This window comes from Rhinatrema bivittatum, chromosome 11, assembly GCF_901001135.1.
Source record: "Rhinatrema bivittatum chromosome 11, aRhiBiv1.1, whole genome shotgun sequence".
In the NCBI taxonomy this organism is placed as follows: Eukaryota; Metazoa; Chordata; class Amphibia; order Gymnophiona; family Rhinatrematidae; genus Rhinatrema; species Rhinatrema bivittatum.
In genome coordinates this window covers 25,350,627-25,367,093 of record NC_042625.1, presented here as the reverse complement: position 1 = coordinate 25,367,093, position 16,467 = coordinate 25,350,627, and the positions used below count along the sequence as shown (strand labels likewise).

The window sequence follows — 16,467 nt, the reverse complement described above, 5'->3', positions numbered from 1 at the left end:
CTGGCATGGTTACTGTCATGTTACATTACAAAGTAGATCTAAAAACACTCAAGTGAATACTTTAACCCTGACCTAGCAGGTGAGGGATGTATAACACAGACCAGCAAGATCAAAATTGGATTATAATTTTACTACAAAGTGAACAAAGCAAAAGATGAAAAAGATGTTTGCATATGTGAAAGACAGACAAGGATGACACACAACAGAAGGTAACTTCTTATAATATCAGGGGGCATTATAGGAAGGTACATTCCTTAACAGGACCACAACCAATTTCTCTAGCATACTGTGGGGGGGGATCCAAGGAAGAAGGGCAGGAAAAAGGCCTTCTACAGCAAAAAAAAAGGACTTCCTGGTTTTTCCAAACTTGCATTAATTGTCTCTTTATTAAGTTAGAAAGTCAATTAAGCATGACACACAGTTGCTGCTTTCCCTTCCAGGAAGTAAAGGAGCCACACAAAGGGCCTGGAACCCTCAGCGAGGTTCTCAGATTCAATCGCAACAAACATTCCTTCACCAAAATGTGAAGAAAAAGTGGACTCAGCGACTTGCATGTGAAAACCTGTATTCCAGCACTTAACGCAGAACCACCGTTACATCAAGCTAGCATAAACCCGGCTCACCGCAACACTTTGCCATTCTCAGCTGTGTATGCAGCCGGAGGCCACATGCGGACAACAGGTCAGAACACAAAAGACTTTTTTCAGTCATTTATACTCTTAGCTAAAAAAAAAAAAAAAAGCTAGGCAGCACAGTCAGTCACTATGAAGCAAGCACAGGAGTAAATGCTTTTCAGTTTTCTGAAACAGAGGTGCTCCCATTATTAGGTCTGCTCATCCACTTATGTCCAAAAAGGAAATGGATGCATTTGGGACTGCAGCTCCATCAGTGAGTCAGGCACTTCCATCACCACTCCTAACTAATAAGGTGACTCAGGAGTTGTGCCTGTCCCTTAAGGGATCTCCCTTACAGCATCTCAAACATTCATTCTGCTATTTGGCTGCAGTTCCCCCGATCAAATGAATAAAACCAGCAGCTCTCTAACCTACAGCACTCCTTTTATCAACAACTGGGTGACCTCGGCCACGATTAATCAGTTATTAAGGGTCTGTCACGAGCACTGCCCATCTGTAAACTGTGAGCAAGTTAAAGTTTAGATTACTCAGAGCAGTTCTTACAGCTTGGATTGGAGGCATAAGCCTAGTGGTTCGAGCAATGGACTAAACCAGGGAAACCAGCGTTCAAATCCCACTGCTGCTCCTTGTAACCTTGGGTAAGTCACTTCACCCTGCATCGCCTCAAGTACAAAATTTAGGCCTGGATTCATCATTTCACTACAATTATAGCGAAATGATTGCCTGCAGGGGAAAAAAGGGCAGAGGGGGCCTATAGTGAGCAGATAGCCGCGTCACGGCGGTGGGTTTTCACCTGCCACGGTTGCCACTGCGCTGCACACTATCGCCCCTGTAGCGCCAATGAAATAGCTGTAGCTATTTCCAGTGCTAAGGCTGGTGATACTGTGCGATGCACATCACTGCCTGCAGCGCCACAGGCCCCTAAATGTCCTTAACCCCACCTAAATCCCTCCCCTTTCCCTAATTTGAATTTCCAAATCGCAATGCACCGCTATCACGTCTGATGCCGCCGTCACACGCGCGCAGTAACGGCCCATCGCAATTTGCTGAGTGACCCTGTAAGATTGTGAGCCCTCTCGGGATAGGGAAATATCTGCAGTGCCTGAATGCGATCTGCTCTGACGTGGCTGAAAGGCAGAATATAAATAAGATGTTAAATAAATGACTCACCTGTAAACAGAATCTCCTTGAATGTAAAGTGCCTGTGGGATGCACTTGAGTTGTAGGCATGACTTTATAGGACAGCCAAAGGCTTGCCACAACATTTTTTTTTTCGTACATGACTGTCCCCAGGGTGAACGCGGGGACCGGGGGGAGGGGACGTGGAATTCTACCCATTACCATTTCTTAGATGGATCCTTTACAAAGCTGTGATAATTTTAAAAAATGCATGAGCCTTTGAGAAGACACACGACATCTAACAGAAGGACTGATATGGTGTCAAAAAGCTCATTGTTCTTGCCCAATAAAAGGAAAGTGAGCACAACTTGCAAAGAATCTGGTTTCCCCCAAGACCATTTGTCTTACAGAAACTCTTGGGTATATTTTTCACCGACATGAGAGCACAATATGTCATCAAGCAAGGCGAGGCTGCTTTGCCATTATAAGGTGATGTCCTGACTTGGCCTCAAAGAGATTTTGACGCCTGCTCCGCAGGCTGTGTGGCCTTAATAACTTACTATTATATAAGGGCTTGATGTACTAAGCAATAGACACAAAAAAGGGAAAATCCTCAAGAACATTTGGCCCTCAGTGAAATAAGCTTCCTAGAAAGCTACACCTCTCTCCAATTCTAGAAACACCATGGACGTCATCTTCTTACTACACAAATAAAGGCTATTTAACCAGAAAACAAACTACAGGAGATAATGAGCTCCATGACAATGCATTTCCAGTTCTAACGGTACCATCACATTTTACCTTTGTCCCACTTGCAGATTGAAACAAGTGCCTCCCTGGTATGAAGAGTGCTCAGAACTCTTGTAAGAGCTTGTCAGTATGCTCAGCTCTCCCTAAGGAAAGCATGGCTTCCTCTAATGAACTTTCCTGATGACTTTCAGGCTGATTCTAAACAGAACAAGTGCATTCTCATACACAGTTAGTGTTATGTCACATGCTGTGGGTTACTTCACATCAACAAGGCAGGCAGCTTTTCATGTAAAAAAACAACTAGGGTTTTTTTTTAAATCTTTTACCTTGTTATAGGTGTAGGGTGTGGGTGAGGTAGGAATAATTCCAGATTTTTCTTTTTGATGTCTTCTCTGTGCCTCTAGTACCTGTATCAGCAAGGATAAAACAAGCTCAAAATACAACTCTGGAACTGATGTAATAGTTACAAACATGACAGTCACTGCATCCTGTCCTTCCCTCCCCCCTCCCCAAGCAGAAGGCCACAGGTCGAGACAACATGACTAGAGTGACAGAGGGCAACTGCAAGTCTTGCAGACATTTACTGTATATAGGCAAAACTCCAGCTCTTTCAAAATTAATATTTGTACCTTACATTTAGAAATGCCAGTTCTCATATATAAGATATAAATAAATAAATAAGACAATCTCTCTTAAAAACAGCAGGGCCTCCCACACACCAGTAAATTTATTATGTTCCAGGCAGAATGCTAAAAGGCTTGTGGGGTGGAAAAAGAAGACATTAATGGACATCCCGATATGGACCGGTAAATTTAAAAATAGAACTCTGCCTCCAGAGTCCAGCTCAGCAATGCTCTAAACCGATCTGCGGGCCAACACTTGACAAGTTAGATTTTCAGGCCATCCCTGATGAACCGGCATAAGATTTACATGCACTATATTAGGGATTTATTTTTTTTATTTATTTATTAAGGCTTTTATATACCGAATTTCTTGATACAAATCAAATCAATTCGGTTTACAATGAACTAAGTAGAATATACAATTAACCAATCAACAAGAGATACAGAGCATACAGTTACATTATAACAAGGAAGCCTTAACTTGGAGTAGGAAAATAAAGAAGGGGTGAACGGAGCAATAAATATATAAAGTGCAATAAAATAGAATAAATACTATATACAGTGGAGGGGGCTAGGAGCCAACCTCTCTTTAATGGATATTAGGCATAATATCCATTAAATATAATATCCATAGGGATATCCTGAAAATCTCACTGGCTAGGAAATTCAAGGAATGTTTTAAGAACCATTGTCCTAACCTAGTTGTCTGCCACTGCTGAAAACATTTCCAGCCCTTGCTGGTGGGGGTGGAGAGGGAAGCAGCAATCAGGGATCAAAGACTAAATACCCAGGTAATATCTGAACCAATGGGCAGTAATCAGTGCATAGTTGCCTGTTTTAGGACTAAAAGGACCATGATCAGAATGTCGCACATAGTGCTGCACTGCTACTGCACTTAAGCATGGATGATGAGTTTGTGAATCAACACTTGACTCACCAGCTAATCTGCTCTTTTTTTCTATTTCTGTACCATATAAAACAACCTGCACATCACATGGAGGAGTTTTAAATGTCTCCAGATAACGACTCTCTCCCTCTTCTAAACAGCCAAGGCAGTGTTGCATTCCTGAATTACCTGAGGTGCTACATAGTATGGAGTGAACTGTGGTGTCATTAAGTCACCTTGGTCTATTTTGGCAAATCCAAAGTCACACAACTTAACAGGAGCATCCTGAAAAACAAAGGAAAGGCATTTTCGCATAAGTGACGAGAGGAAGCTATGGCAGACGTATTTGAGTCATAGCTCTGCAATTAAATAGAACCACATCAAGGCCCATCAACTATTTTCTTTTCAAATCTGTAGACATGTTTCGCAGGTGTGCACCGGTGAGGCTCCACTTTACCACACCTTACTGAGGTCACTACAAGGACATGAACCTTTCATTCTCCCTTCCTAGAGCTAGCATTGTCACCCTACCTACCCAAAACCATATTTATTCAACAGTGCAATGACTTGTCTCCCATTAATAAATGTTGTGCTTGCACCAATTTACTGCAAGCAGGATCTCAACATACCTTACAGTCTTAGCTATTATTACATCTATATGTTCATCATCCGCTTAGAGCACCCGATTTTTCCCCATAGACACAGAATAGGAGAAAAGCTTTAGTAAACAGGCCCTTAAGTTGAAAAAAAGGAGGTAAACTGATTTGCCCCTTCGTCTTAAGCTCGGGCATGCTTGCTATCTTTCCCCAGCCAGTTCTCACCAGAGCCTGGGCGCCCTCCTCCGATGCCTAACATAGCATCTCCCACATAGTAGTGCACAGCTACACCTTCCAAATGTATATAAAATAAAAACGCTATAGGCAAAAACAAAGTCCACTGATACCCAAATATATTCACTAATCATAAAGGGAGCCTTAAAAATTCATTCATACATTTATATGAGAAAAGAGACCTTCATAAACTGCACAGCTTGCTGCACATCCTTTAGTGCTAAAAATTGCTTTTTGTGGAGTCTATTTTAATCATGGGTCTCTATAAATCATCAATTTTTAATTATATTTTCTAATATAAGAGTGCTTATCCAGCATTATCCATGCTCACTAGCCCAACAAAAGTCCCACATTTCAAACATCTTCCTCAGAGAAACCTTCAAAATGTTTTGAACATCAGAAACTGGAGCCGTCCGTACTCATGGCTTCTTTGCATAGTGGTAAAAACAAACTGTTATAAATCTATGACAAGAAACTCAATGGAAACTCAGTGGAAATCAGATGCCTAAATTAAAACAACACTAACGTATACTGCAATTGGTGAATTGTTAAGAGCTTTGACCCAATGAATGCACAATCTAATCACACTATGCCATTCCAGCTTCTCCTTCAGACCATCATGCACTACTGTTCACAATAAAGAAATGCAGTATTGTTCATGACAGTTCAGATGGGCCTCTAAATCCATGCCCCTTTTAGAAGGCTGAATGTTTTCAGTTTTAAATCTGAACAGGAATATTGATGTAATAAACAATGTTGGACCAATGGTGCCTATACCTGCTTAATATTAATCCGGCTACAACGTTCTCACAAACGTACCTGTACTGGTCTCTTCAATCATCCTACATAAACTCCGGGGCACTATATGACAAACAACCCCTGCTGATGAACAACCTGTATCTAACTTTATGCATTCTTCAATCATGTGTAACCAGATGAACCCAACCAGTTCCTGAACTTGTGAATTCACGCATATCAGACTGCCGACATAGTTTGTGCTGCACTTGTCTTAAAACAGATATTCAGCACAGTTGATTCTGCTTGCACAACATATTCTTTAAATATTCCGACCCTGTGAAAAAGCTATCATGGCTGGATCTTGGAAAATCAAATGCATCTTTATATGCTGGATGCCAGATACAAAGCCTTATATTACATTTGAAATTCATTATGCAATCACATCCTTATTAGTTATATTTAGATATTGCTATTCTGAATAAAGCAAGCTTTTAGGAAACATCATTATGTCTCAAGCTGAAATAGAGGAACAATTATTAAATGTTTCAGTTATCCAAGACCCTTGAAATTAGGTTACCAGTAAGTCTTTTAGAATACGGAGAATGCGTTCATCTATTAGGCATTTTTGAACAACAAGCAATGATTTTAACAGATTTTTAGGTTGAGGATAACCATGTTTAACTGTAAAATCAGCATATTTACATACAATGTGTTCAGAGCAAGAGAGTCCTTTGCAATACCCACCTAAGAGCCAGAATTCTCAAGATATGTGTTCTTAAATACCCAAATATTATTCCACTTATATATATATATATATATATATATATATTTGAAAATATACTTTAAAAAATGGATGATTTATGAAGACCCATGATTAAAACAACGATGCCACATTTACGCAGTTTATGACGGCCTCTTTTCCAATATTACCTTGAGAGTATTTGTAAGGCTCTCTTTTTGAATGGTAAATATATATTTGTGTTTCAGCTCTGCATTCCAAAAACATAGACATCACATCAAGCACAGAAGGCTTCAAACAACAGCTATTTGCCTAAATGGATTTCTAGCTCACCACCAATTCAAGGCATTTTTTGTTTACTTTATTTAAAATGATTCCCACATGGTTTGGATCTGTCACTTAAACCAGCACATACTTTCAGCAATTTAATACAGTCTGGAAGAGTGTGGAGAAAATAAGGGTTCTTCTACACTTAAAATGTTTCTGTTCAATTTATTAAAAAGTGCAAAACATCCAATTTTACAATCTCTCGCCAAGGTCCCCCGACACGGACCCCGTGTTTCGCCCGAAGGCTGCGTCGAGAGGGACAGCACCGTGTCGGGGGACCTTGGCGAGAGATTGTAAACTTGGATGTTTTGCACTTAAAGAGCTGCCTTTCTAATAAATTGAACAGAAACATTTTAAGTGTAGAAGAACCTGTATTTTCTCCACACTCTTCCGGACTGTATGATATTATGTTGAGTGTGGTTCTTCACTCCAATTGTTGCTTTTGGAATTCATTCAGAAATTTAATGCCAGAGCTTCCCAAACTTAACCTGGCGAGCCCACACCCAGTTGAACTTTCAGGATACCCACAATGAATATGCATGAGCTATATTTGCATATGTCTTCAACATGTCCAAATGGATCTCATGTACTGTGGATATCCTGAAAACCTGACCAGCCTTGAGGTCACCAAGAAAGGCTGGGAAACCTTACAAAAGCCTGCAACATAGCCCGAGGAACATAAAAATTAATGAGCAAGAAAAAAACCTTACCAAGGAATTATCCTTGAAGAGGAGATTCTCAGGCTTAAGGTCTCTATGTGCAATATTTAGTGAATGACAGTGCTGCAAAGCCAGGGCAATCTGAAACAGGATACAGCAGGTCAAATAAAACAGGTTCATTTTATGCTATTCCAAATACAGTCATTTTTATAAAGCATCACTTCTTTATCGACTTCCAAGCACTAAGAAAAACAAACAGTCTTACAAACTACTGATTTCATTCTTCTCCCTCCTAACTGACAAAACATCTCAAGGCACGAAGTGTGCAAAGAACACAGCCTGCCCACTGCCATAATGGAGCAAACGCATAGCCAAGTGCATCCGGACCTGAAACTCTGCAATGGTTAAAAGACAGACACGCAGATGTGCGGCAGACGTGAGGGTGTTCCAAAGAGATTTTCCAGAAGCTGAAACCAAAGCAATTCTGAGATCATAGCAACCACAAGGCAAGCAATAAAAACATTACATTAGCCTCTGGATGGCTGTCCTGTTCATCATTGACAGTACCTGTGTGCTAGCAGCGTGCTGGACGGGGGCAGGGACCTAACACTCGCCTGTTTTGTTACTTGGCTTGCTTGCTTCTCAGTAAAGTGTCGGTGCTGGCTAATTCTGTGAAACAGTTCTCCCCCTTCCATCATCTCCATTACAATTAGTAGCCGAGCCCTGTTGAAAAATATAATTAATCCTGTTAATTTCAAGCAAATCTCAAAGGGACAGCTCCAGGTTTATATCTAACAGAAAAGATACATTTTATAACCAACCTTGCCTATAAATGAGTGAAAATTTTATGCCCTAAAGTAGTGATTGTGTAATATGTTACAGTAATTATATGTTACTCCCATACACCCTCGTTGAAATAACTCACTGTATGGCCTGTTTGTCATAAAGAAAGACCAATATATATTTTTCATATTTTGTACAGTTTTAGCCGCAGCCGTCATTTGCAGAGCTGTGTACACACACGTCAAGGTTGTGCCTTCCATTTTGTGAAACAGGTTCCTCTAGAATACTAAATTTATCCAGGTCTGGGTGCATCTCCTCAGGTTGTCCCAGAGGATCTCAGAACAGCAAAAGTGTTTTCTAAATGGAGAAACCACAGGGAAAGGAAAGTTGCTTACCTGTAAAAGATGCTGTCCAAGGACACACACGGGTCATGTGACAGCACGCAGTGCCCTACAGATTCGTCCAGAGCATTCTGGAAATGTCTTAAAAAGCTTTTGCTGCCCATAAAGGGAAGTTCCCAAGTTGCTGTGGCCTTGTGCCTCCCCTCGGTTCCATATAATACCTTTGATTATGGGGAGAAATTCCAAAGGGGAAGGAGGAAGGTTTTCACTAATGAACCATTGTCTTCAGAGAACAACTGTTACAGGTAAACACTCTGGGGTACGTTTTAAAAAACAGTGCGTGCGAACAAACGTATGCCAGATTTTATAAGATATGCGCGTAGCCGCGCGTATCTTATAAAATCCGGGGTCGGCATGCGCAAGGGGGTGCACATTTGTGCAACTTGTGCGTGCCGAGCCCTGCGCGTGCTGCCCGTTCCCTCCACCCCCCTGCACCTTCCCCTCCCTAGCCCACCCACCCCCGGCCCTATCTAAACCCCCCCCCCCTACCTTTATCGCACAAGTTACGCCTGCTCGAAGCAGGCGTAACTCGCGCGCGCCAATGGCCCGCTGCAGCGCCATCACCCGACCTGGGGTCTGGTCCGGAGGCCTCGGTCACGTCCCCCGGAACGCCCCCACACCCCCTGGAACGCCCCCCCCCCGGAACGCCCCGAACATCGTGCCGCCCCCGACATGCCCACCCCCCCCCCCAACACGCCCCCCTAGCAAAGCCCCGTGACTTACACGCACCGCCGAGCCTATGCAAAATAGGCTCGTCGCGCGCAGGATTTTTTTTAAAATCCAGCCCTCTGTTTTCTCTGAAGATGAGCAGCTCATCACAGGTGATGCACATGGAACTCTCCCTAACAAAAGGTTGTCTTCAACAAAAAGGGAGAACAAATGAGAACTATTTTTTTTTTGAGGGGGGGGGGGAAATCTTTTTATGTTTTGTTTTTTTTTTTAAACAGGGAAGACAACCAGAAATGACAAAATGGGTTGCAAGAGAGATGGAGTTGGGCTTTACTCCTCAAAAAGGCTGTAGAGAACAAATAGTTCAAACTACTAACCTTACAGGAGGCTGCGTCTAGGCAGTAATGCAATCTGAACTGGTGAATTGATCTCTGCGTGACTGCGTTGCAGATCTCCTCCATGGAGGTTGACGTGGGCACTGACTTTTTCACGGCCCTCTAAAATGACATGATCTAAAGAAGAAACAAAACTGGCTGGGAGACCCACTGGCAAAGGTCATGTCGAGGAACCCAGCGGCAGGCTGGGCAGGCTCAGTGAAGTCCTCAAAGAAATAAAATACAAATTTAGAAAATGACAAAAACCCAATTAGAGAAATAAGTAGGGGATTTTTGGCCAAAACCAGAAGGAGAGAAAAAAAAAAAAAAAGATCACTTCAGTTGGGTCGGTGGGGGGGGCGGGGGGGGGGGGGGGGGGGGGGGGGAGTCCACAGACAAGAAAATAAGCCATGGACTACTTTAGCAGATAAACTGGAACCAAAAGAATTGGCAGAAGCTCAGGCCACTGCTTTACATGGGCAGCTGAAGGGCTTTCAGGCGTTTCCAGAAAAATCTGCCCATTCGGCACGAGCGCAGTCACGTGAGTGACCTCTGGTGAAGTGCTCATTTCCAGAGAAAGCACCGGCCTACAGCCTCGAACAACTCGCAAAGCCATGATTAAAAAAAAAAAAAAATGCCTTGCCAGGATCCCACTTCTAATCATGTTCCCTCTTCTTGGCTGTATTTGATTAAATACTACTTAATATTTTAAACTATGCAGAGATGAGGGGTGAAAAGGTTTTCCCAATCTCAGGCAAGCTTGGCAATGTCGAGCTTTGAATTAGTTTCAGTGTAACCCCACCCATTAGGTATTTTAAATACTTAATAAACGGATACAGTGTGGGGAATTTATTTCTTTAACTAAAAATACATAGATCAAACATGACAGATCAGACCAAAATGTATTTGGGTATCAAGAAAATTTGTACAGTATAATTTAAAGAACGTGGTGCAAATTTATGCAAAAGAGAAAAACTGCACAGGGAAACTTTTTTCAATTCAAAATTTGCCTGAAAAAACCAAAACAAAACACGCATCTTAAACGATAGATCAAATTGTTCAATCTCACATAGTACAGCTTTTCCAAATATAACTGCTAGGGTTCAATATTTTCTGAAGCAAAATACCTGAAACAAAAACTTTATTTTCATCTTAGTTCAAAAGTTGTTCACTATAGTTTGTCAGAGAATTATAAAGAAAACTGCATTTCCCCCATTCCCCCGCTATCAGTGCATCCTTACCTTGGACTCGACTCATGAGGGAACTGCACGCTGTTAGCATAAACTTCAAGAATCTGAACAATATTTGTATGCGTTGCACACATCATATGCAGGCGTACCTTCAAGAAAAGGGAAGAAATATCACTGTAGCAAATGAACGGGATCTAACATCGCTATCTAGGTTATTTCCAAATTCAATTCGAAAATCAGGACAACTGTAGAAGCCTTGACAGCAGCCCCAACCCAGCCTGGTATTCAGTATGTCCACAACGAACGTGCATGAGCTACATCTGCACGCATTTGGTCTGAGAGCTAGGTTAAACTTGCAGACTCTAACTTCCCTTAAAACCTGATCTGGACAAGGACCAGAGTTCAGAACCACTGCTCTCAAGAAATCTATAAAGGGAAACTCAGTGGACATTGAAAATAAAAAATGTTCCACATCTGCCGTGCACAAACAAATAATTCATTCGTAGCTATGCCTCTCTCCTATTCTGACCAAGCATCTTCAGCTGCACGTCTGGTTAGGCCCCAGCAAACTACACATACAGCTCAGATCTATGGAAAAACTGAAAGTTACAAAGACGGTTAGATGTTAAAGTAACTGGATGCTGGAAATAAATTATTACAATTTTGTAAGTGGAATGAGCCTTGTAAAAGCAATACAAATTGCTTGGATGCTACAGCATGTCACCTTTGCTCGCTTATTCAGAGGCAAACAAATTTAGAAGCCATCAAGCCAGCACAAGCCTTCATTTTGTCTTTAAATGAAGATTTTTGAGCATGGAACATACACACACAGCACCCTGAAAAAGCTGTTTGGCATCTAATCCTGGTGTTTTTCCTAAGTCTTTTCCAAAACTTTATTGATGTGGAGACGTATAAATTCTTAAAGCCCGACTCTGGCCGAGTTTCGCCGTTAGCAAACGGCTGCCTCAGGGGCTAAAAGCGAATCATAAAAACACTTATTAAATGTATGGAAATAAATAAAAGACAATCGATCAAAAAATAAATATTGAATGACAATAAAATAAAATTGTATGTATTTAACCAAGTGTATACGAAAAAAATTTTTTTGTATTTTACAAAGTGTGAATAAAAATTCTTTGTAAAGTTTATGTAAAAGGTATGTTTACAATTTCCAGTTTACCCATATTGAAATATCTGTAACAAATCAATTCACTGATAGGAGGTAGGCAGTCTAAGAAAGCCGCTAGGAAAACCAACAGGGTTAGACGCCAAAGTCTTTTCCAAAACTTTATTATTGTGGAGACGTATAACAACAATATAACAACATTATATTTTATTCAATATTAGTACAATAAGAAGAACAAGCTCATGCTCTATTTCATAAGAGAATATTGAATAAAATATAATGTTGTTATATATATTTTTTAGAATCAATAACACAGCTGATTACACTTGGCCAAAAGAGTGTTACATACAAGCTCACTGTCTTTTTATTCCTAGTCCTAATCAAATAGAGGTAAAGTCTCTAAATATTCTCCTATCAGTGAATTGATTTGTTACAGATATTTCAATATGGGTAAACTGGAAATTGTAAACATACCTTTTACATAAACTTTTTATTAATATGATTTAATATTTCTTATGTTTAGATATTTCACCTCTCCATGTTTTAATGTCACCTTCTTTGATACACAAAATATTTATTCATACACACTTTGTTAAATACAAAGAATTTTGATTCACACTTTGTAAAATACAAAAAAAAGTTTTTTCGTATACACTTGGTTAAATACATACAATTTTATTTTATTGTCATTCAATATTTATTTTTTGATCGATTGTCTTTTATTTATTTTCATACATTTAATAAGTGTTTTTATGATTCGCTTTTAGCCCCTGAGGCAGCCGTTTGCTAACGGCGAAACTCGGCCAGAGTCCGGCTTTAAGAATTTATACGTCTCCACATCAATAAAGTTTTGGAAAAGACTTTGGCGTCTAACCCTGGTGGTTTTCCTAACTGCTTTCTTAGACCGCCTACCTTCATGCTTTTTGGGACCCTGAAAAAGCTGCCAGGCCCTGTGTATTAAAATATACGATATGCTCAATTAAAAAAAAATGCAACATTTAAGAGACTCTGAAAGAAAATGTAAACAAATTCATCTCCCAGGGAATGGTCAATTTTTAACTGAATCGAGCCCAAAACTGCCTTGAAAGAAATGCAACATTACATCATCAGCAACCCCCCCCCCCCCCACCCAATTTATCTGTTGAGAACAAGCTGCCACGTTGAACCCCATTTAAAACGAAAGTAGAAATGCCTGTCCTGGACTGATCCTGGTACGTACAGGGAAAAGTAAATTTACTGCAAGCAGGACAAGTGGCAATTAGTTAAAGGACAGGAAACAGAGAGGAGGATTAAATGGTTAATTTTCTCAGTGGAAAAGGGTAAACAGTGGAGTGCCTCAGGGATCTGTACTTGGACCGGTGCTTTTCAATATATTTATAAATGATCTGGAAAGGAATACGAGCGAGGTTATCAAATTTGCAGATGATACAAAATTATTCAGAGTAGTTAAATCACAAGCAGATTGTGATACATTGCAGGACCACCATGCGAGACTGGAAGACTGGGCATCCAAATGACAGATGAAATTTAATGTGGACAAGTGCAAGGTGTTGCATATAGGAAAAAATAACCCTTGTTGAGTTACATGATGTTGGGTTCCATATTAGGAGCTACTACCCAAGAAAAAGATCTAGGCATCATAGTGGATAATACATTGAAATCTTCGGCTCAGTGTCTGCGGCAGTCAAAAAAGCAAACAGAATGTTAGGAATTATTAGGAAGGGAATGGTTAATAAAACAGAAAATGTCATAATGCCTCTGTATCGCTCTATGGTGAGACCGCACCTTAAATACTTTGCACAATTCTGGTTGCCGCAATTCAAAAAAGATATAGTTGCGATGGAGAAGGTATAGAGAAGGGTGACCAAAATGGTAAAGGGTATGGAACAGCTCCCCTATGAGGAAAGGCTGAAGAGGTTAGGGCTGTTCAACTTGGAGAAGAGACGGCTGAGGAGGGATATGATAGATGTCTTTAAAATCATGAGAGGTCTTGAACAAGTAGATGTGAATCTGTTATTTACATTTTCAGATAATCGAAGGACTAGGGGGCACTCCATGAAGTTAGCAAGTAGCACATTTAAGACTAATTGGAGAAATTTCTTTTTCACTCAACGCACAATAAAGCTCTGGAATGTGTTGCCAGAGGATGTGGTTAGTGCAGTTAGTGTAGCTGTGTTTAAAAAAGGTTTGGATAAGTTCTTGGAGGAGAAGTCCATTAACCGTTATTAATCAAGTTGACTTAAGGAATGGCCTCTACTATTAATTGCATCAGTAGCATGGGATCTTCTTAGTGTTTGGGTACTTGCCAGGTACTTGTGGCCTGGTTTGGCCTCTGTTGGAAACAGGATGCTGGGCTTGATGGACCCTTGATCTGACCCAGCATGGCAATTTTTTATGTTCTTAGTATAAGGACAGGAGGAAAGCATGACTTGCTGAATAGTTTCTGGTTCCAGATAACTTTTTTTTTTTTTTTAATTTTCTGTTCTTTAAAGTAGAGGATGGCTATATAAAAAAGCAGTATCTATTGTCCTTCTCCCTCACTACAGTGTATAACAATTTAAAATTGCATCTGAAATAGGAGGCACTGCTGACTCGAAGAAAAAAAAATTCATGCTTAAAAACACTTCCAGGCTGTTTACTGTCTGTGGGAAAAAGCATTCAATAGCTATTTGACCTAGGCAGGATCCACGCTACAGTAAGGTTACCTGAAGGCTCCTAGTCTACAGGGACAAGGTAAGCCATTCCTGGTTTTATCCCCACTGCATCCATGCATGTACAATCTACAAGACAGAACGGCGAAAGAGCAAGACGGGCTCAACCTGGCCTCTAGAGCACTGGAGCAACTTGATAGCGCCAGGATTCCTGTTCTTGCTACTGAGACCTCCACTATGCACCATGCTAAGCAGTTCATGCCTTGATGCAAAGCCTGAGCAACATACTGGCACAACGCCAGGTACAAGAAAAGGAATACTCTGGAGTCAATTCAGGACCACACCTCACCCCACGAAGTTCATGAGGCTCTGTGACTAATAAAGTTGCCACCTGGTTCCATGCCATAAGGAGCAGGCTAATTCAGTCTTGGTTTTCCCTACTGCATGCAGGTACTCGTCGTTTTGATTCTTAGATAAATCAATGGGACAATCTGAACTACAAGTCCCTGCATGCAACATGGTAAAACCAGGGCTGGACTAGCCTGTTCCTTCTGACATGGAGCTGGATGGCAACCCTAGTTATTGGGACTAGATCAGAGTATTAGGAACTTACAAAACCAAGGCAATAGTCAGTATTAGCGCTTACTGAATAGCAGTTGTGTGAAAAACAATTGAGAATAGTAAACACCTCCCAAAATAAAATAAACCTAAATTAACCTGCACAACAAAAAAAGAACCCCCTCCCAAAAAAATGTATTAAGCAAAAAGATAAACTAGAGCAGTGGTTCTCAACCTTTTTCCCATCGTGACATACCTGACGGACAATGCTCACATGCATGACACACTGCTCATTACAATTGACAGAAATAACAAAAAGAAATTATTTTTATTAAGAATGACACAAGAGAAAGATAAGTACTCTGTCTGAACAGGAACTGCATAAATAGTAAACATCCTATACCAAAACACCAATTTCTAGCACTTAAACAGTAACCACCTTACAAGGCAAAACTGAAAATATTACACCAGGCCTTAAGACACCAATACACCTCCTATTAGGAAAACGGACCAAGCCAGGCTACTATAGAGCCCTACCCAGAAACTACACGCCAGCAGAAAACCTCACCTCAGTCACATGTGCAGACCCTCACCTAACAAAGAATAAAGAGACCAAAACGCATAACTAGAAACATGCAGACAAAAACTGAACTGGAAACCGCAACAAGCCAGAGTCTCTGTATGCAGTGCAACAAAGGAAAAAAAGAAACATCACCAGTCCTCATAAAACAAATCAATAGCAATAAAACCATACTAATAAAAGAACAGATTATTTCAAAACAGCTGATGAATGGAATATCCAATAATTAAAAACTCATATCAAAAATTTCCAGACACCAATAAAATATTTCAAAACAGCAGACACAAAGACCTGATAATGAAAAACAATAAGGATAAAAAATGCTATGCTCTGCATTCCTGGAAACGTTTGATATCCAGGTGCCCTGAGATTGTTTTGAATTTGCAGGAGGAGGGAAGGTTTGTTTGCAACTTTCTCCTCTCTCTGTCACACACAAGTGCTCTCACTCACACATGCGCTCAGTCACTCACATATACACATGCTCTCTCTCCCACTTACATAGGCTCTCAATCACACACATACACATGCTTTTTCTCTCTCACTTATATAGGCTCTTAATCACACATTTACAAACATGCTGTCTGTCTTTTCACACTTACACACACACAAGCTTTCAATCACACACATACATGCTTGTCTCTCTCACACACACAGACTCATTCACACACTTACACGTGCTCTCTCACCTACACACAGGCTCTCAATCACATACTCACATGCTCTCTCACCTACACCAGCTCTCACAAACACACATGCTCTCTCTTTCTCTCACCTACACACAGGCTCTCAATCACATATTCACATGCTCCCTCACCTACACCAGCTCTCA

The 16,467-nt window shown here is 40.7% G+C and overlaps 1 protein-coding gene across 4 annotated transcripts in view; it reads right to left on the bottom strand.

The window, feature by feature from the left end:
• MAPKAPK5 (MAPK activated protein kinase 5) overlaps window positions 1–16,467 on the bottom strand; it is a 92,667-nt gene that overhangs the window by 64,448 nt on the left and 11,752 nt on the right. For all 4 annotated transcript variants that reach the window (XM_029619530.1, XM_029619528.1, XM_029619531.1 and 1 more), the window contains 5 exons: window positions 10,775–10,872; window positions 7,921–8,029; window positions 7,358–7,447; window positions 4,203–4,298; window positions 2,831–2,911 (listed from right to left, as the gene is read on the bottom strand). In XM_029619530.1, coding sequence (XP_029475390.1) covers window positions 2,831–2,911; window positions 4,203–4,298; window positions 7,358–7,447; window positions 7,921–8,029; window positions 10,775–10,872 — 474 coding nt within the window. The remainder of the gene's footprint in view (window positions 1–2,830; window positions 2,912–4,202; window positions 4,299–7,357; window positions 7,448–7,920; window positions 8,030–10,774; window positions 10,873–16,467) is intronic.